At 43.1% G+C, this 23,261-nt stretch overlaps 1 protein-coding gene across 1 annotated transcript in view; it reads left to right on the top strand.

The window, feature by feature from the left end:
• The window catches only part of LOC106590852 (XK-related protein 7), a 133,758-nt gene extending 128,290 nt beyond the window's left edge, over positions 1-5,468 (top strand). The window contains exons 3-4 of the mRNA XM_045696505.1: positions 268-455; positions 3,480-5,468. Of these exons, the coding sequence (XP_045552461.1) occupies positions 268-455; positions 3,480-4,265 (974 nt within the window). The 3' untranslated portion in view covers positions 4,266-5,468. The remainder of the gene's footprint in view (positions 1-267; positions 456-3,479) is intronic.
• Positions 5,469-23,261: the final 17,793 nt, after the last annotated feature.

Here is a 23,261-nt window from a genome sequence, read left to right as displayed (position 1 = left end):
CTCTGAACAGATCTCAATCTCTGAACAGATCTCAATCTCTGACCAGATCTCAATCTCTGATCAGATCTCATTCTCTGAACAGAGTCCAGTCATATAAAGAATGTACATCCTCCTTACCACTCATTTCTCTCTGTCCCCATCTGTTGGTCTCTCTGCCTCACTTCTCTAGTCTCTCTGGCCTGGATCATAGCATCCTACCAGATGGTGTCTCAAACACCTTTCTATCTCAAATCTCTCTCTCTCATATCTCTTCCCTACTCTCTCCAGGTCTCTCTGCCTCAGCCTCCTTGGTCTCTCTGGCCTGGATGATAGCATCTTACCAGAAGACTCTGAGGGACTCCAGAGATGACAAGCTCCCGATGTCCTACAAGGCTGTGATTGTTCAGATGCTGTGGCACTTCTTCACCATCGGGGCCAGGACCATCGCCTTCGCCCTGTTTGCCTCTGTGTTCCAGGTAAAGGTTACACACCACACAGAACATGCACTGAGAAAAATGCAATTTATGTTTCTATAATTTAAACAAAGTTAGCATTAATTGCAGGTTATATTCATGTTCATGCTGGGTAAGGTTGCAAAATACTGGTAACTTTCCCTAAATTCCCATTTCTTTTAGAATATGCTGGTTGGAGGAGTCTGGATTTCCTGTTTATTCCCTCTAAGTGGGATTTCGGGAAAAACCTGGGAATTTTCAGAAAGTTACCTGACTTTTTACAACCATTGAGCTGTTGTTTAAAAATAAAATAAATGACGTCCCTGTGTTGCAGCTCTACTTCGGTATCTTCATCGTGAACCCTAACCCTTTCTCTGTCTTTCTGCCTCCCTCTCTATCTCCCAGCTCTACTTCGGTATCTTCATCGTGACTAACCCTTTCTCTGTCTTTCTGCCTCCCTCTCTATCTCCCAGCTCTACTTCAGTATCTTCATCATGACTAACCCTTTCTCTGTCTTTCTGCCTCCCTCTCTATCTCCCAGCTCTACTTCGGTATCTTCATCGTGACTAACCCTTTCTCTGTCTTTCTGCCTCCCTCTCTATCTCCCAGCTCTACTTCAGTATCTTCATCATGACTAACCCTAAATCTGTCTTTCTGCCTCCCTCTCTATCTCCCAGCTCTACTTCGGTATCTTCATCATGACTAACCCTTTCTCTGTCTTTCTGCCTCCCTCTCTATCTCCCAGCTCTACTTCGGTATCTTCATCATGACTAACCCTTTCTCTGTCTTTCTACCTCCCTCTCTATCTCCCAGCTCTACTTCGGTATCTTCATCATGACTAACCCTTTCTCTGTCTTTCTGCCTCCCTCTCTATCTCCCAGCTCTACTTCAGTATCTTCATCATGATAACACTAACCCTTTCTCTGTCTTTCTACCTCCCTCTCTATCTCCCAGCTCTACTTCGGTATCTTCATCGTGACTAACCCTTTCTCTGTCTTTCTGCCTCCCTCTCTATCTCCCAGCTCTACTTCGGTATCTTCATCATGACTAACCCTAACCCTTTCTCTGTCTTTCTGCCTCCCTCTCTATCTCCCAGCTCTACTTCAGTATCTTCATCATGACTAACCCTTTCTCTGTCTTTCTGCCTCCCTCTCTATCTCCCAGCTCTACTTCAGTATCTTCATCATGACTAACCCTTTCTCTGTCTTTCTGCCTCCCTCTCTATCTCCCAGCTCTACTTCAGTATCTTCATCATGACTAACCCTTTCTCTGTCTTTCTGCCTCCCTCTCTATCTCCCAGCTCTACTTCAGTATCTTCATCATGACTAACCCTTTCTCTGTCTTTCTGCCTCCCTCTCTATCTCCCAGCTCTACTTCAGTATCTTCATCGTGACTAACCCTTTCTCTGTCTTTCTGCCTCCCTCTCTATCTCCCAGCTCTACTTCAGTATCTTCATCATGACTAACCCTTTCTCTGTCTTTCTGCCTCCCTCTCTATCTCCCAGCTCTACTTCAGTATCTTCATCATGACTAACCCTAACCCTTTCTCTGTCTTTCTGCCTCCCTCTCTATCTCCCAGCTCTACTTCAGTATCTTCATCATGACTAACCCTAACCCTTTCTCTGTCTTTCTGCCTCCCTCTCTATCTCCCAGCTCTACTTCAGTATCTTCATCATGACTAACCCTAACCCTTTCTCTGTCTTTCTGCCTCCCTCTCTATCTCCCAGCTCTACCTCAGTATCTTCATCATGACTAACCCTTTCTCTGTCTTTCTGCCTCCCTCTCTATCTCCCAGCTCTACTTCGGTATCTTCATCATGACTAACCCTTTCTCTGTCTTTCTGCCTCCCTCTCTATCTCCCAGCTCTACTTCGGTATCTTCATCATGACTAACCCTTTCTCTGTCTTTCTGCCTCCCTCTCTATCTCCCAGCTCTACTTCAGTATCTTCATCATGACTAACCCTAAATCTGTCTTTCTGCCTCCCTCTCTATCTCCCAGCTCTACTTCAGTATCTTCATCGTGACTAACCCTAAATCTGTCTTTCTGCCTCCCTCTCTATCTCCCAGCTCTACTTCAGTATCTTCATCGTGACTAACCCTAACCCTTTCTCTGTCTTTCTGCCTCCCTCTCTATCTCCCAGCTCTACTTCAGTATCTTCATCATGACTAACCCTTTCTCTGTCTTTCTGCCTCCCTCTCTATCTCCCAGCTCTACTTCAGTATCTTCATCGTGACTAACCCTAAATCTGTCTTTCTGCCTCCCTCTCTATCTCCCAGCTCTACTTCAGTATCTTCATCATGACTAACCCTTTCTCTGTCTTTCTGCCTCCCTCTCTATCTCCCAGCTCTACTTCAGTATCTTCATCATGACTAACCCTTTCTCTGTCTTTCTGCCTCCCTCTCTATCTCCCAGCTCTACTTCAGTATCTTCATCATGACTAACCCTTTCTCTGTCTTTCTGCCTCCCTCTCTATCTCCCAGCTCTACTTCGGTATCTTCATCATGACTAACCCTAACCCTTTCTCTGTCTTTCTGCCTCCCTCTCTATCTCCCAGCTCTACTTCAGTATCTTCATCATGACTAACCCTAACCCTTTCTCTGTCTTTCTGCCTCCCTCTCTATCTCCCAGCTCTACTTCGGTATCTTCATCATGACTAACCCTAACCCTTTCTCTGTCTTTCTGCCTCCCTCTCTATCTCCCAGCTCTACTTCGGTATCTTCATCATGACTAACCCTTTCTCTGTCTTTCTGCCTCCCTCTCTATCTCCCAGCTCTACTTCGGTATCTTCATCATGACTAACCCTTTCTCTGTCTTTCTGCCTCCCTCTCTATCTCCCAGCTCTACTTCAGTATCTTCATCATGACTAACCCTTTCTCTGTCTTTCTGCCTCCCTCTCTATCTCCCAGCTCTACTTCGGTATTTTCATCATGACTAACCCTAACCCTTTCTCTGTCTTTCTGCCTCCCTCTCTATCTCCCAGCTCTACTTCGGTATCTTCATCATGACTAACCCTTTCTCTGTCTTTCTGCCTCCCTCTCTATCTCCCAGCTCTACTTTGGTATCTTCATCGTGAGCCACTGGTGCATCATGACGTTCTGGATCATCCAGGGGGAGACAGACTTCTGCATGTCCAAGTGGGAGGAGATCATCTATAACATGGTAGTGGGTATCATCTATATCTTCTGCTGGTTCAACGTCAAGGAAGGCCGCGCCCGTTTCAGGATGTGTCTCTATTACTCAGTGACTCTGGTAGAGAACGTGTCTCTCACCGCGGCGTGGTACCTTTACCGTGGGCCGAACACCTCCGACTTTTACGCCCTCATCGTTGTGTGTGTTGTGGTTTGTAGCTACGCTCTGGGGACTTTCTTCATGTTGGTGTATTATTGTCTCCTGCACCCTGACGGGCCGGTGTCCGGGGCTGAGTGGGGTGTGTGTGTGGAGGAAGGGGGGTTGATGGTGGAGTCCTGTGTGACCCCAGCCAAGGCATCACCCCTCCCTCCTCCAGACGTGGTCACCAGCCCCCCTAGGACTCTAACTAGGACTGCAGGTGTGGACCGGGGCGAAGTGGTACCAAGTGATCTAGCTGTGTTCCAGGTTAGATCCACCACCACTACCTCTCCGGCCCTGGCCCCCCGGACCCTCAGGACAGAGGGGCCAGTGATCCGGATAGACCTTCCCAGAAAAAGGTACCCTGCCTGGGATGCTCACTTCATTGACAGGCGGCTGCGGAAGACCATCCTTGTCCTGGAGAACACCTCCCCGGTCACGCCAAGGATCCAATACCGCAGTCTGAGCAAACCCAAGGAGGTCATGGAGTATGAGACTACCGTGTAATGTAACGTAATCTAGCTACAATACCTCCACCACGTCAGCAGGGGGCTCCACCAGCCAGGTGAAGAAAGAGAATGAACCATGGTGCTCAACTCTTATCCTCCTGTGGAAGTAAATTAAAGGGTGCTTGGAAACAACAGTCCATACTATAAGTGTACCCTACTCCCTCTGTGGGAAAGGGAGACGAGGGGAGTTGAGAGAAGAAGGTTGAGGAGGAGGTGCTATTGGAGGATTGTGTACAGGTGTAAGACAGGTGTCAGAGATTTACAGGTCAGGTGACGTGGGCGTGTCAGTAAATGTACCTGTTTATGACCAGTGCATGTGTGGAGCGTTTCCGCTCAGCTGTTGCCAGGTAACACATTCTATGTGTACTATAGGAGCCAATCGGCTGTAGCCGAGATCGAGGGTGAGAGGTGAAAGGTCACACCAGGCCGTGACCTTATGGAGAACTGCAGGAGGAGACACTGAAACAAGACAGGACATGGGTCATTAGTCTCTCAACACTGAAACAAGACAGGACATGGGTCATTAGTCTCTCAACACTGAAACAAGACAGGACATGGGTCATTAGTCTCTCAACACTGAAACAAGACAGGACATGGGTCATGAGTCTCTCAACACTGAAGCAAGACAGGACATGGGTCATGAGTCTCTCAACACTGAAGCATCACTAATGAAACAACAATGAAACAGTGAACACAGTGGTGCTCATGATGGGGATGATGCTCATGATGATGGTGATGATTGTGCAGCCTTGTCCCAGATATATTTGTGCTAACTCCTATGTTCATTTTCTTGACAGTGACCATAGGAGTTGACAAGACATGATGTTGTTGACAGTGATGCTCATGTAGAAATAACTGGGAAGTCGTAATTCACCATTCAGCTGTTATGAGGAAGGACTCAAAGCTGATTTGGTAGAAAACGTTGTTGTCATAGTAACATGAAAACATTGATAATGATGTGTTGATGACCTGCTTCTGTGATTGGAGGTTCGGTTTAGCAAATTCAATCATTCATTACCTTTATTCATTTATTATTATTTATTTTCCTGTTTATTTTTATATTCTTATATTGTTTACTCGCTCAGTGGCCATGCCTTTGATAATGTTTCTTATAAAGGTGTAATCATGTACAGTGGCTTGCGAAAGTATTCACCCCCTTGACATTTTTCCTATTTTGGTTGCCTTACAACCTGGAAATAAAATTGATTTTTGGTTGGTTTGTATCATTTGATTTACACAACATGCCTACCACTTTGAAGATGCAAAATATTTTTTCTTGTGAAACAAACAAGAAATAAGACAAAAAAACAGAATTCCATGAGTGTGCATAACTATCACCCCAAAGTCAATACTTTGTAGAGCCACCTTTTGCAGCAATTACAGCTGCAAGTCTCTTGGGGTATGTCTCTATAAGCTTGGCACATCTGGCCACTGGGATTTTTGCACATTCTTAAAGGCAAAACTGCTCCAGCTCCTTCAAGTTGGATGGGTTCCGCTGGTGTACAGCAATCTTTAAGTCATACCACAGATTCTCAATTGGATTGAGGTCTGGGCTTTGACTAGGCCCTTCGAAGTCATTTAAATGTTTCCCCTTAAACCACTCAAGTGTTGCTTTAGCAGTATGCTTAGGGTCATTGTCCTGCTGGAAGGTGAACCTCCGTCCCAGTCTCAAATCTCTGGAAGACTGAAACTGGTTTCCCTGAAGAATTTCCCTGTATTTAGCACTGTCCATCATTCCTTCAATTCTGACCAGTTTCCCAGTCCCTGCCGATGAAAAACATCTCCACAGCATGATGCTGCCACCACCATGCTTCACTGTGGGGATGGTGTTCTCGGGGTGATGAGAGATGTTGGGTTTGTGCCAGACATAGCGTTTTCCTTGATGGCCAAAAAACTCAATTTTTGTCTCATCTGACCAGAGTACCTTCTTCCATCTGTTTCGGGAGTCTCCCACATGCCTTTTGGTGAACACCAAACGTGTTTGCTTATTTTCTTCTTTAAGCAATGGCTTTTTCTGGCCACTCTTCCGTAAAGCCCAGCCCTGTGGAGTGTACGGCTTAAAGTGGTCCAATGGACAGATACTCCAATCTCCACTGTGGAGCTTTGCAGCTCCTTCAGGGTTATCTTTGGTCTCTTTGTTGCCTCTCTGATTAATGCCCTCCTTGCCTGGTCTGTGAGTTTTGGTGGGCGGCCCTCTCTTGGCAGGTTTGTTGTGGTGCCATATTCTTTCCATTTTTTTGATAATGGATTTAATGGTGCTCTGTGGGATGTTCAAAGTTTCTGATATTTTTTCATAACCCAACCCTGATCTGTACTTCTCCACAACTTTGTCCTTGGTCTTCATGGTGCCGCTTGCTTGGTGGTGCCCCTTGCTTAGTGGTGTTGCAGACTCTGGGGCCTTTCAGAACAGGTGTATATATACTGAGATCATTTGAAAGATCATGTGACACACAGGTGGACTTTATTTAACTAATTGTGACTTCTGAAGGTAATTGGATGCACCAGATCTTATTTAGGGGCTTCATAGCAAAGGGGGTGAATACATATGCAAACACCATTTTTCTGTTTTTTATTTTTGAGAAACAAGTAATTTTTTTCATTTCACTTCACCAATTTGGACTATTTTGTGTCTGTCCATTACATGATATCCAAATAAATAAATTTAAATTACAGGTTGTAATGCAACAAAATAGGAAAACGCCAAGGGGATGAATACTTTTGTAAGGCACTGTATACATGTATATATTGGAGATACTAGATTCTGTCTGCCTGTCTGCCTGTCTGTCTGCCTGTATGCCTGCCTATCTGTCTATTTGCCAGTCTGCCTGTCTGTCTGCCTGTATGCCTGCCTGTATGTCTGTCTGTTTTCCTGTCTGTCTGTCTGTCTGTCTGTCTGTCTGTCTGTCTGTCTGTCTGTCTGTCTGTCTGTCTGTCTGTCTGTCTGTCTGTAATATGTATGTTTGATCTGTGGTTTGGTAATGCTGCTACTATTATCACTAACGAGCAGATAAAATGTATAGTAGAAGGAACAACAAAAAAAAGCTGTGATACAAAATGTAGTTGGGAAAATACCGTAGTAAAATGGCTGACCAAGCAGCCTTAAAAACAACACCAAACTGATGTGGAGAGTTGTTTTTGTTCAATAATAACCAATGTCTCTTTGGTCAATACAGTGGTATGACTTGTTCACTGCATAACATATCAAGTATTATGACATTCCCCCATTCTATATTGTTTACATGTCCTCAGTGACTGGGGTGAACACTGTAACACTGTAACACTGATCATCAGTGAAGAAAGTGATCATTGCTTTTAGAAAAAAAGGGTCTGGAGAAATCCGCAATCTGATTTGGCTTTCAGCACATGGAGACGGAGCCATCAGAGAATGGGGGTGTTCCCCTATGTTCCGTAGGTCTTAATCCACAAAACTTAAATCTTCAAAATCCAGAGGGAGAAATCTACAAAAGACTCCCAAATCAAATGACTCTCTCCTTCTATTGTTTATTAGGTGTCTGATGGTTGGATGGGATTAATCCATTTAGTAGAGCTAAAGTTGTAACTGCTGCTGGTTGACCTTGTTTCTCTTTTTATCTGGGTTTGTCTCTTTCTCTCCCCCGCTCTCTCTTCTCTCTCTCTCTCTCTCCTCTCTCCTCTCTCTCTCTCCTCTCTCTCCTTCAACCTCTCTCCTCTCTCTCCTCTCTCCTCTCTCTTTCTCGTCTCTCTCTCTCTCTCTCTCTCTCTCGTCTCTCTCTCTCTCTCCTCTCTCTCCTTCAACCTCTCTCAGGGAGAAAAACACAGAAACAGAGGCTGCATCCCAAATGCCTATACACACACACAGCCCTACGTGGGACCCTCTTTCTCTGTGGGGTCCTGTGATATTTCAGACTCTGACGAGGAGAAAAGAGGGAGTTGAGAGAGACCAGTCCTATCTACAGGTTATAGAAAAATAAAAAAAGGCATAAAATAAAAGAATAAAAAGTTTTTAGTATTTCTCCAGTAGGTTTCCTCAAGGAAAAAGCCTCCACTTCTATGTCTGATAAAATAAAACACTATAGTAAATACTACAGTAATGTCTGCAAAAGAAAACACTACAGTAAAAACTACAGTATACTACAGTCCGCAAAAGTACTACAGTATAGTACAATCCACAAAAACACTACAGTAATGTCTGCAAAACCACTGCAGTAAATACCTCAGTGTACTACAATTAGCAAAAATACTACATTAATTACTATAGTATACTATAGTTAACTGTAAACACTACAGTATACTACAGTATTTATATTATAGTTAACTGTAAATACTACTGTAAATAATACAATAAATACTACAGTATTCACTGCATTGTTTTGCTGATTTTAATCCATAAAAAAACGAATACTACAGGAAAGTCTGTGAAAACACTACAGTGACTACTACAGTATTTATATACCATAGTATACTATAGTATATTTTCATGTATCCGCTATGGTCTATGTTCACGGTCACCCACCAATCGTCATGCCCTGCGTCTCCAGAGAAGTAGTAACATTGCAGTGGAGCGGGAGAGAAACTGCGAGACGAAGAGTAGCATTCAGACTCAGATCTGACGAGGAAGAACACTCTGTCTGTCTATAACTAGCTGACTGCAGAGATGCGTTGGGAGAGAGCGATGACACGCTCAAGGTCAAATGCTACCAATTAGAAAACAACAAAAATAGCCTCCACCTCACACAAGCAGACAGTTTCAGCACAAAGAGAGATCGTCAGTAACACAAGCAGCCAAAACATCTAACATACAATATATCATTCTACTTCCTCACAGAGCTCCCTGGCTTACATAAACCTCCATTAGTGTTCAAGGGAGCTACTGAGAGAGAGAGAGAGCGACAGAGCGAGATACAGACAGACAGACAGACAGACAGACAGACAGACAGACAGACAGACAGACAGACAGACAGACAGACAGACAGACAGACAGACAGACAGACAGACAGACAGACAGACAGACAGACAGACAGACAGACAGACAGACAGACAGACAGACAGACAGACAGACAGACAGACAGACAGACAGATAGATAGATAGATAGATAGATAGATAGATAGATAGATAGATAGATAGATAGATAGATAGAGCCCGATGACAGTAACACAATTAGACCCAACCAAATCATGAGAAAACAAAAAGATAATTACTTGACACATTGAAAAGAATTTACCAAAAAACAGAGCAAACTAGAATGCTATTTGGCCCCAAACAGAGAGTACACAGTAGCAGAATACCTGACCACTGTGACTGACCCAAACTTAAGGAAAGCTTTGACTATGTATAATTTTACTACAGTATGTGATTACAGCAGCAAGATGTGTGACCTGTTGCCACAACACACGGACAACCAGTGAAGAAGACACACCATTGTAAATACAACCCATATTTATGTTTATTTATTATTACTTTTGTGAGCTAAATGTGTACTGTTCAGTTTAATTGTTTATTTCACTTTTGTTTATTATTTACTTCACTTGCTTTGGCAATGTAAACAATAAAGCCCCTTAAATTGAATTGAGAGAGGAGAGAGAGAGAGAGAGAGACAGAGAGAGAGACAGAGAGAGAGAAAGAGAGAGAGACAGAGAGACAGAGAGAGAGACAGAGAGAGAGAAAGAGAGAGAGAGACAGAGAGAGAGAGAGACAGAGAGAGACAAGAGAGAGACAGAGAGAGAGAGAGAGAGAGAGAGACAGAGAGAGAGAAAGAGAGAGACAGAGAGAGAGAGGACAGAGAGAGACAGAGAGAGAGACAGAGAGAGAGAGACAGAGAGAGAGAGAGAGAGACAGAGAGAGACAGAGAGAGAGAAAGAGAGAGACAGAGAGAGACAGAGAGAGAGAAAGAGAGAGACAGAGAGAGAGAAAGAGAGAGGAAGAGACAGAGAGCGAAAGAGACGGCAAATTTGATAACGGATGTCTGATCAAATCAAATCAAATGTATTGGTCACATGCACATGTTTAGCAGATGTTATTGCGGGTGTAGCGAAATGCTTGTACCCACGACCCTGAGTCTCATTGCTCTACCAACTGACAGTGAGAGATGCCTGCATGCCTCCGATGTCCTAATATGTACACCGTACAATAGGGCTACTAACAGTGTAGAGAGTTGCAGAGCCCACAGTACCCTTGCTAAGGTGTATTCATTAGAGCACACAGTTGCAAAATGTATCTATTCCTCTGAAAACGTTTGTGAGAGTCATATTTACTGTTCTTTTGCAACTGCAACATCAGAACCTTCAGTACCTTTCCATTTGACTGTTTTCTTCTGTTTTGTGCCAACTGAATACTACCATGGCTTTGGTCTGATAGGCGGATACTACCCTGTCCTTGGTCTGATAGGAGGATACTACCCTGCCTTGGTCTGATAGGAGGATACTACCCTGTCCTTGGTCTGATAGGAGGATACTACCCTGCCTTGGTCTGATAGGAGGATACTACCCTGCCTTGGTCTGATAGGAGGATACTACCCTGCCTTGGTCTGATAGGAGGATACTACCCTGCCTTGGTCTGATAGGAGGATACTACCCTGGCCTTGGTCTGATAGGAGGATACTACCCTGCCTTGGTCTGATAGGAGGATACTACCCTGCCTTGGTCTGATAGGAGGATACTACCCTGCCTTGGTCTGATAGGAGGATACTACCCTGTTGGTCTGATAGGAGGATACTACCCTGGCCTTGCTGATAGGAGGATACTACACTGGTCTGATAGGAGGATATTACCCGTTGGTCTGATAGGAGGATACTACCCTGGCCTTGGTCTGATAGGAGGATACTACCCTGGTCTGATAGGAGGATACTGCCCTGGCCTGATAGGAGGATACTACCCTGGTCTGATAGGAGGATACTACCCTGGTCTGATAGGAGGATACTACCCTGGTCTGATAGGAGGATACTACCCTGGTCTGATAGGAGGATATTACCCTGGTCTGATAGGAGGATATTACCCTGGTCTGATAGGAGGATACTACCCTGGTCTGATAGGAGGATATTGACCTGGTCTGATAGGAGGATACTACCCTGGTCTGTTAGGAGGATACTACCCTGGCCTGATAGGAGGATACTACCCTTCTAGGAGAGTAGAAGGGAGGTAAATAAAAAAAGGAGCTCACCATAGAAATATAATCTATAGAATGTTTCTTCCCATTCAAGTCAATGATTCATATTTCTATAGATTGTATTTCTATAGATTGTATTTCTATGAGCTCTACAAGGTTGATAATCCAAGAGAATGGAAAAAAAAAGACAGGATCTTTCAGTAGATTTTTGTAAAATAAGGATGTAACACAAGGACATCCTGGCCTAGGCCTACCTTGTCCCATATGGCATCCATCCTATATAGTACACTACTTTAGACCAGAGCCCTATTCAGTACACTACTGTAGACCAGAGCCCTATACAGTACACTACTGTTGACCAGAGCCCTATATAGTGCACTACTGTTGACCAGAGCCCTATATAGTGCACTACTTTAGACGAGAGCCCTATATAGTGCACTACTTTAGACGAGAGCCCTATTCCCTACATAGTGCACTACTTTTGGCCAGTGCCCTATTCCCTATATTTTTATTTAACTAGGCAAGTCAGTTAAGAACAAATTCTTATTTACAATGACGGCCTAGGAACAGTGAGTTAACTTCCTTGTTACAGGGGCAGAACGACAGATTTTTACCTTCTCAGCTCGGGATTCGATCTAGCAACCTTTCGGTTACTAGTCCAACGCTCTAACTACTAGGCTACCCTGCCGCCCCTAAAGTACACTACTGTTGACCAGTGCCCTATTCCCATATAGTGCACTACTTTAGACCAGAGCCCTATTCCCTATATAGTACACTACTTTAGACCAGTGTCCTATTCCCTATATTGTGCACTACTTTAGACCAGAGCCCTATTCCCTATATAGTGCACTACTTATAACCAGAGCTCTATGAGCCTTCTGCTCAAAAGTAGTGCACTATATAGGGTGTCATTTGGGATGTAGTCTCACCCATGGCTTTACTGCTATTTACACAGCAGTACATACTGAATGAATCCAAAATGGCAAACCCTATTCCCTATATATAGTGCACTGCTTTTTACAAGAACCCAATGAAAAGCAGTGCACTATATAGGGAATAAGGTGCCATTTTGGATTTAAGATCAAGACACAGATACTTCTATAGCAAACTGGCGTGACATGCTCCTGTGTCCCTCAGTTGGTAGAGCATGTTGCTTACGACGCCAGGGTTGTGGGTTTAATTCCCACAGGGGGACCAGTATGGAGAATGGGGGAAAAGGTATGGAATGTATGCACGTTCTAGATAAGAGAGTCTGCTAAATGACTTAAATGGAAAATGGAAAAACAATCCCTTCTCATGCTGCAATTCCTGTCTCTCACTGACCTCTAGTGGTGAGAACTGTAAACTGCAGCTACGGTCTTACTGGTCCAGTAAGGGGGAAATATAGGCTATGAAATAAATCCATGCTCGGAAAAGCACACAGAAAAGAATTGCGCAACGGACTAATATAGACTATGTTCTGTTCCGTTTGAGAAGAAGAGCGGGAGAGGCGAAGATGAGGAAAACCGGAAGTCAACTTTGATTTAAAAAAAAAAACATGTTTCTTGCCCATGATATATATTTATCAGAGGTATTGACCTCACAGTAAGATTTTTTCGAGTAATTTCCATTGTTGTGCCGAAACATGAATCAGCAGCCGCGGCATAATCAGGCGGAAAGGGACAGCTCATGGTGCTGAAAGTAGGCAAATTCAAGTAGACATAATTCATTTCAATCGTCTTCATTTTAATTCAACTTTACTAACAACAGGATGGCTTTGTGTTGGAGCCTATTTCTTCCCATTTAAGAATTAGGTATGCCTACCTGTTTGACAAACTAAATTAGGCCGCTATATATCCATAGACTTGTCAGTCAATTCCTCCACCCACCGTGCATTCTTTAAATAGTCTACCTGCATGTTCAATCTCATCACAGACAACTTCAGCATTCTGGCTAATTAGTAACTTTGCAACTAATTAGTATGATACCTAACCCTTCCCCCTAACCCTAAACTTAACCATTTAACCATATCCCTAACCTTAACCCCTAACCCTAAACTTAACCATTTAACCGTATCCCTAACCTTAACCCCTAACCCTAAACTTAACCATTTAACCGTATCCCTAACCTTAACCCCTAACCCTAAACTTAACCATTTAACCGTATCCCTAACCTTAACCCCTAACCCTAAACTTAACCATTTAACCGTATCCCTAACCTTAACCCCTAACCCTAAACTTAACCATTTAACCGTATCCCTAACCTTAACCCCTAACCCTTAGCCTAGCTAATGTTAGCCAGCTAACTAACATTAGCGTTAGCTACCTAACCACCTAGCTCACGTTAGCCACAACAAACTGGAATTAGTAACATATCATATGTTTTTGAAATTCGTTCCATATTGTCGGAATTATAATTCATAACATATCATAGGTGATGGATGATGGACATCCACAAACTAATACATATCAGACAAAACGCAGCATATCATACAAAATGGATTGTCTTGGATTTATGTAAAGAATAATAGATTAGATTATAAATTTAATAGGCACATGTACAGTACAAATCTTAAACTCTGAGCTCCAACATGCAAGTCAAAGAGAAACAAAACAGACACATTTAATAGTAAAGAATATAAATAAAATGTATACATATTAACACTGTAACAACGGTAAATACAGTATATACATATTAACACTGTAACAATGGTAAATACATACATATTAACACTGTAACAATGGTAAATATATAGATATTAACACAATAACAATGGTAAATATATACATATTAACACTAACAATGGTAAATACAGTATATACATATTAACACTAACAATGGTATATATATACATATTAACACTGTAACAATGGTAAATATATACATATTAACACTGTAAGAATGGTAAATATATACATATTAACACTGTAACAATGGTAAATATATACATATTAATACTAACAATGGTATATATATACATATTAACACTGTAACAATGGTAAATATATACATATTAACAATGTAACAATGGTAAATATATACATATTAACACTGTAACAATGGTATATATATACATATTAACACTGTAACAATGGTAAATATATACATATTAACACTAACAATGGTAAATATATACATATTAACACTGTAACAATGGTAAATATATACATATTAACACTGTAACAATGGTAAATATATACATATTAACACTGTAACAATGGTAAATATATACATATTAACACTGTAACAACGGTAAATATATACATATTAACACTGTAACAATGGTAAATATATACATATTAACACTGTAACAACGGTAAATACAGTATATACATATTAACACTGTAACAATGGTAAATACATACATATTAACACTGTAACAATGGTAAATATATACATATTAACACTGTAACAACAGTAAATATATACATATTAACACTGTAACAATGGTAAATATATACATATTAACACTAACAATGGTATATATATACATATTAACACTGTAACAATGTGTCACGTCCTGACCAGCAGATGGAGCTGTTGTTGTAGTTTTGGGGTGAGGACGTGGCAGTCTTGTGTGTGTGATTGTTCTGTGTTGGTCTTGTGACTCCTGATCAGGAACAGCTGGGGATCGTTGTTCCTGATTGGGAGTCATATATGTAGGAGTATGTTTTTCATTTGGTTTTGTGGGTAGTTGTTTTTGCACTGCGTGTTGTGTGCCTGCAAAACTGTTCCTGTCTTATATATTGTTTGAATTATTAAGTGGATGCTCTACTCCTTTATTTTAATTAAAGATGAGTATTCACATACCTGCTGCGCCTTGGTCCATTTTTACAGAAGACAGCCATTACAGAACTACCCACCACCAAAGGACCAAGCAGCGGAGAAGAGGACAGAGGCAAGTGAGGGAGGAATGTTGGAGGCAGCCCCAAGAATTTTTTAGGGGGGGGGCACAAGGGCTATTTGGCGGGGCGAGATTACAGCCCCAGGCCAGCTCCCCGTACCCTTGTAGGGCAGACTGGACAGGTCCCGTGCTTTGGGGTTGGGGCTGTGGTGAGGCCTGGGATTTTCAGGCCGGTAGGCAAGGTACCAGCGCCCCGCATGTGCCAGGGCGAAGTAGGCATCGAGCCGGAACGGGTGATGCCAACCCTGCGCTCAAGACCGCCAGTGCGCCCTTTCGGTCCGGTGTTTCCCGCCAGACGCACTAGCATGGAGGTGCGTGTCTCCAGGCTGGCACGTCCTATACCAGCCCCACGCATCAGGAGTCTAGTGTGTCAACCCAGCCTCGCCAGTCAACAGTCACCAGAGCTGCCCGCCAGTCAACATTCGTCAGAGCTGCCCGCCAGTCAACAGTCGTCAGAGTTGCCCGCCAGTCAACAGTCGTCGGAGCTGCCCGCCAGTCAACAGTCGTCGGAGCTGCCCGCCAGTCAACAGTCGTCGGAGCTGCCCGCCAGTCAACAGTCGTCGGAGCTGCCCGCCAGTCAACAGTCGTCGGAGCTGCCCGCCAGTCAACAGTCGTCGGAGCTGCCCGCCAGTCAACAGTCGTCGGAGCTGCCCGCCAGTCAACAGTCGCCGGAGTGGCCGGACTGCGCTGATCTGCCGGAGTGGCCGGACTGCGCTGAACTGCCGGAGTGGCCGGACTGCGCTGAACTGCCGGAGTGGCCGGACTGCCCTGAACTGCCGGAGTGGCCGGACTGCCCTGAACTGCCGGAGTGGCCGGACTGCCCTGAACTGCCGGAGTGGCCGGACTGCCCTGAACTGCCGGAGTGGCCGGACTGCCCTGAACTGCTGGAGTGGCCGGACTGCCCTGAACTGCCGGAGTGGCCGGACTGCCCTGTTCTGCCAGAGTGGCCAGACTGCCCGGTTCTGCCAGAGGTGCCCGCCTGCCCTGATCTGCCAGGGTGCCCGGCCTGTCAGGATCAGCCCGAGTGGTCCTCCTGCACGCCGGTCCAGCCCGAGTGGTCCTCCTGCCCTCCGGTCCAGCCCGAGTGGTCCTCCTGCCCTCCGGTCCAGCCCGAGTGGTCCTCCTGCCCTCCGGCCCAGCCCGAGTGGCCCGCATGCCTTCCGGCCCAGCCCGAGTGGCCCGCATGCCTTCCGGCCCAGCCCGAGTGGCCCGCATGCCTTCCGGCCCAGCCCGAGTGGCCCGCATGCCTTCCGGCCCAGCCCGAGTGGCCCGCATGCCTTCCGGCCCAGCCCGAGTGGCCCGCATGCCTTCCGGCCCAGCCCGAGTGGCCCGCATGCCTTCCGGCCCAGCCCGAGGGGCCCTCCTGCTCTCCGGCCCAGCCCGAGGGGCCCTCCTGCGCCCCGGCCCAGCCCGAGGGGCGCTCCTGCCCCCCGGCCCAGCCCGAGGGGCCCTCCTGTCCCCGGCCCAGCCCGAGGGGGCCCTCCTGTCCCCCGGCCCAGCCCGAGGGGCCCTCCTGTCCCCCGGCCCAGCCCGAGGGGCCCTCCTGTCCCCCGGCCCAGCCCGAGGGGCCCTCCTGTCCCCCGGCCCAGCCCGAGGGGCCCTCCTGTCCTCCGGCCCGGCTCGAGGGGTCCGTCTGCCTGGCGCAGCTATCGGCTCCACCGAAGTGGGCGACGCCGAGGGTGGAGCAGGGTCCACGTCCTGCACGGAGCCACCTCCAGGATAGGTGGGTTGGGGAGGGAGGGTGTAGCACAGTGCCGTCGTTGACAGCAGCCACCCTCCCTTCCCTCCCTTATTGTTTAGGGGTTATTGTTTATGGGTTTTGTTGGGGATTTTGTTTGTTGGTGTTTTTCGTTTGTTAGGTGCATTCCGGGGTCTGCACCTTGAGGGGGTACTGTCACGTCCTGACCAGCAGATGGAGCTGTTGTTGTAGTTTTGGGGTCAGGACGTGGCAGTCTTGTGTGTGTGATTGTTCTGTGTTGGTCTTGTGACTCCTGATCAGGAACAGCTGGGGATAGTTGTTCCTGATTGGGAGTCATATATGTAGGAGTATGTTTTTCATTTGGTTTTGTGGGTAGTTGTTTTTGCACTGCGTGTTGTGTGCCTGCAAAACTGTTCCTGTCTTATATATTGTTTGAATTATTAAGTGGATGCTCTACTCCTTTATTTTAATTAAAGATGAGTATTCACATACCTGCTGCGCCTTGGTCCATTTTTACAGAAGACAGCCGTTACACAATGGTAAATATATACATATTAACACTGTAACAATGGTAAATATATACATATTAACACTGTAACAATGGTATATATATACATATTAACACTGTAACAATGGTAAATATATACATATTAACACTAACAATGGTAAATATATACATATTAACACTGTAACAATGGTAAATATATACATATTAACACTGTAACAATGGTAAATATATACATATTAACACTGTAACAATGGTAAATATATACATATTAACACTGTAACAATGGTAAATATATACATATTAACACTGTAACAATGGTAAATATATACATATTAACACTAACAATGGTAAATATATACATATTAACACTGTAACAATGGTAAATACAGTATATACATATTAAACACTGTTATAATAGTAAATATATACATATTAACACTGTAACAATGGTAAATATATACATATTAACACTGTAACAACAGTAAATATATACATATTAACACTGTAACAACGGTAAATATATACATATTAACACTGTAACAATGGTAAATATATACATATTAACACTGTAACAATGGTAAATATATACATATTAACACTAACAATGGTAAATATATACATATTAACACTGTAACAACGGTAAATACAGTATATATATATTAACACTGTAACAATGGTAAATATATACCTCACCTTAAGCTTTTTTCGAGTAACTTACATTGTTGTGCCGAAACATGAATCAGCAGCCGCGGCATAATCAGGCGGAAAGGGACAGCTCATGGTGCTGAAAGTAGGCAAATTCAAGTAGACATAACCCTAAACTTAACCATTTAACCGTATCCCTAACCTTAACCCCTAACCCTAAACTTAACCATTTAACCGTATCCCTAACCTTAACCCCTAACCCTAAACTTAACCATTTAACCGTATCCCTAACCTTAACCCCTAACCCTAAACTTAACCATTTAACCTTATCCCTAACCTTAACCCCTAACCCTTCCCCCTAACCCTAAACTTAACCATTTAACCGTATCCCTAACCTTAACTCCTAACCCTAAACTTAACCATTTAACCGTATCCCTAACCTTAACCCCTAACCCTAAACATAACCATTTAACCGTATCCCTAACCTTAACCCCTAACCCTAAACTTAACCATTTAACCGTATCCCTAACCTTAACCCCTAACCCTAAACTTAACCATTTAACCGTATCCCTAACCTTAACCCCTAACCCTAAACTTAACCATTTAACCGTATCCCTAACCTTAACCCCTAACCCTAAACTTAACCATTTAACCGTATCCCTAACCTTAACCCCTAACCCTAAACTTAACCATTTAACCGTATCCCTAACCTTAACCCCTAACCCTAAACTTAACCATTTAACCGTATCCCAAACTTAACCCCTAACCCTAAACTTAACCATTTAACCGTATCCCTAACCTTAACCCCTAACCCTAAACTTAACCATTTAACTGTATCCCTAACCTTAACCCCTAACCCTAAACTTAACCATTTAACCGTATCCCTAACCTTAACCCCTAACCCTAAACTTAACCATTTAACCGTATCCCAAACTTAACCCCTAACCCTAAACTTAACCATTTAACCGTATCCCTAACCTTAACCCCTAACCCTAAACTTAACCATTTAACTGTATCCCTAACCTTAACCCCTAACCCTAAACTTAACCATTTAACCGTATCCCTAACCTTAACCCCTAACCCTAAACTTAACCATTTAACCGTATCCCTAACCTTAACCCCTAACCCTAAACTTAACCATTTAACCTTATCCCTAACCTTAACCCCTAACCCTAAACTTAACCATTTAACCGTATCCCTAACCTTAACCCCTAACCCTAAACTTAACCATTTAACCATATCCCTAACCTTAACCCCTAACCCTAAACTTAACCATTTAACCGTATCCCTATCCTTAACCCCTAACCCTTAGCCTAGCTAATGTTAGCCAGCTAACTAACATTAGCGTTAGCTACCTAACCACCTAGCTCACGTTAGCCACAACAAACTGGAATTAGTAACATATCATATGTTTTGGAAATTCGTTCCATATTGTCGGAATTATAATTCATAACATATCATAGGTAATGGATGATGGACATCCACAAACTAATACATACCAGACAAAACGCAGCATATCATACAAAATGGATTGTCTTGGATTTATGTAAAGAATAATAGATTAGATTATAAATTTAATAGGCACATGTACAGTACAAATCTTAAACTCTGAGCTCCAACATGCAAGTCAAAGAGAAACAAAACAGACATTTAATAGTAAAGAATATAAATAAAATGGTAAATATATAGATATTAACACTGTAACAATGGTAAATATATACATATTAACACTAACAAACAGTAAATATATACATATTAACACTGTAACAATGGTAAATATATACATATTAACACTGTAACAATGGTAAATATATACATATTGACACGTAACAATGGTAAATACAGTATATACATATTAACACTGTAACAATGGTAAATATATACATATTGTCACGGTTGTCATTGGGAAAGGAGGACCAAAATGCAGCAGGAATGTGGATGCTTATCTTTACGTTTATTGAAATAACGAAGTGAACACCAAAATAACAACGAACTCACGATCAACGAAACAGTCTTGAAAGGCTTACTCACGCTAAACAAGAAACAGGCAAAACAAGATACAATCTCCCACAAAATACAAACCCAAACACACCCTAATATATAGGACTCTCAATCAAAGGCAAAGAGACAACACCTGCCTTCAATTGAGAGTCCCAACCCCAATTAACTAAACATAGAAACAAATTCACTAGACAAAACATAGAAATACATGAATATGACACAGTGCCCAAAAACCCCGGAATACATAAATCAAATGCCCTTCTACAAAAACCACCACCCCGAACCACATAAAACAAATACCCTCTGCCACGTCCTGACCAAACAACAATAACAATTAACCCTTATACTGGTCAGGACGTGACACATATTGACACTGTAACAATGGAAAATATATACATATTAACACTGCAACAATGGTAAATATATACATATTAACACTGTAACAATGGTAAATATATACATATTAACACTAACAATGGTAAATATATACATAATAACACAATAACAATGGTAAATATATACATATTAACACTGTAACAATGGTAAATATATACATAATAACACAATAACAATGGTAAATATATACATATTAACACTGTAACAATGGTAAATATATACATATTAACACTGTAACAATGGTAAATACAGTATATACATATTAACACTAACAATGGTAAATATATACATATTAACACTAACAATGGTAAATATATACATATTAACACTAACAATGGTAAATATATACATATTAACACTGTAACAATGGTAAATATATACATATTAACACTGTTACAATGGTAAATATATACATATTAACACTGTAACAATTGTAAATATATACATATTAACACTGTAACAATGGTAAATATATACATATTAACACTGTAACAATGGTAAATACAGTATATACATATTAACACTAACAATGGTAAATATATACATATTAACACTGTAACAATGGTAAATATATACATATTAACACTGTAACAATGGTAAATACATACATATTAACACTGTAACAATGGTAAATATATACATATTAACACTGTAACAATGGTAAATGTCCATTTGGATGGGGGACAGGAGAAGCAGGTGGCTGACTAGCGCTGGCTATTCAGCAGCCTGATGGTCTGGGGTCTTCCATCTTTTCCCACGATGCTCCTGTACTGCCCGCGTCTTAGTGATGGAAGCTGGGAGAAGAGGCCATGGCTCAGGTGGCTGGGGTCCACAATGATCTTCCTGACCTTCCTGAGACACCTGGTGTTGTAGGTGTCCTGCAGGGCAGGCAGTGAGCACCCAATGGTGCGTTCGGGCTGAGCGTACCACCCTCTGTAGCACCTTGCGATCCTCGGCGGTGGAGTTGCCGTACCAGACTGTGATGCAGCCCGACAGTATGCTCTCAATGGTGCTCCTGTAGAACATTGAGGGATCTCTCTTGGACGGACCGAATTTCTTCAGTATCGTGAGGTTGAAGATTCGCTGTCGCGCCTTCTTCACCACGCACAACAGCGAATCTGTCCGAGTGGTTTGACCATTTGAGCTGCTCTGAGATGTGTACGCCGAGGAACTTGACGTGTTTGACACTCTCCTTGGCGGCCCCGTTGATGAGGATGGGGGCGTGCCCAGCCTGGCATCTGAGAAGCTGAAGTGGTCACCTTTTCTGAGTCAAGATCACTTTAGCAAAAAGCAAGCTGAAATCTCCGATTGTTTTTGTTAACAAGACTTAAAAAATGTATCATGAACCTAATAAAAACTGTTGTATAGGAATGAGGTTTGTGCAGTAGGCCTAATACATTATGACAGCATATTGACTATGCTTGGCCTGTCAGTGTTGTTCTTCTCAGACCATATTAAATACATTATCACAGCATATTGACTATGCTTGGCCTGTCTGTTATTCTTCTCAGACCCATATTAAATACATTATCACAGCATATTGACTATGCTTGGCCTGTCAGTGATGTTCTTCTCAGGCCATATTATGTTAAAAAAACAAAAAAAAACTCTAGCTTTCATAACAAAATAGATCAGTTGGTGTAGGATTTGCAAATAAATTGCTTTTTTATTTTACTGGGCTGATGGTACCTGCATTTGATTGTCATGGTGCTTTCAATACAACTGGGAACTCTGGGAAGAAAAAACTAGGTCAAATCATGAGGACAGTGATCTTCAGGTCGGAAAGTCGGAGCACCGACTTGGAACTGCCATCGTTTTTTTTCTCAGTTGTTTTGAACACGGCATTAGTCTCAGCGGAGAAACATAGGGAGCAGCAGTCCCCTGCTCTCCTCTTCCTTTCCTCCGGTGAGACTGACCAGAGAGAGGGGATACCGTCTTCCACCTGATGGCCAAACTCAAGTTGCACCGCATCTGCCTCATGCACAAATTCATGTTGTTCATATGACCAGAAAAAAGTGAAATATTCCTCGATATTAAAACAGACACGACGAGCTGCTAATAATTAATAAAAACGCAGAACTATTGATACTCGTTCATTGCAGCTGCAGTGAGAGTGGAAGTAGGGAGTAGAATGTTTTATGTGCTGTATTAGTGTTGAATTAAAAACAGTGCTCACTGAAAACTTCAACATTTTCTCACTCATAAAAAACACAGCAGATGTTTTACTAGCCTACGTGACTCCAGTCTCTTTCAGGCGTCACGTAGGCTAGTATCAAACTTTGCTGCGTCCGAGGTCGTGGAAACTGTAGGAACGGTGATTTGAGCTATCCGATTGGCCAGTGCAGTAGGAAAATTCGATTAAGCCACAGATCTCCCAGTTCACCAGGCAGGCTAAGTTTTTATTTTCAGACAAACAAAATCGTTCAAAATGGGAACACTTTGGCTACCCGGTGCACACGGCTTCTGAATCAAGTGCACCTACCTTCAACAGGGCTTCTGAATCAAGTGCACCTACCGCCAACAGGGCTTCTGAATCAAGTGCACCTACCTTCAACAGGGCTTCTGAATCAAGTGCACCTACCGCCAACAGGGCTTCTGAATCAAGTGCACCTACCTTCAACAGGGCTTCTGAATCAAGTGCACCTACCGCCAACAGAGCTGTTGAATCAAGTGCACCTATCTTCAACAGGGCTTCTGAATCAAGTGCACCTACCGCCAACAGAGCTGTTGAATCAAGTGCACCTATCTTCAACAGGGCTTCTGAATCAAGTGCACCTACCG

This window comes from Salmo salar, chromosome ssa15, assembly GCF_905237065.1.
Source record: "Salmo salar chromosome ssa15, Ssal_v3.1, whole genome shotgun sequence".
In the NCBI taxonomy this organism is placed as follows: Eukaryota; Metazoa; Chordata; class Actinopteri; order Salmoniformes; family Salmonidae; genus Salmo; species Salmo salar.
This window is presented reverse-complemented; position numbering and strand designations above follow the sequence as displayed.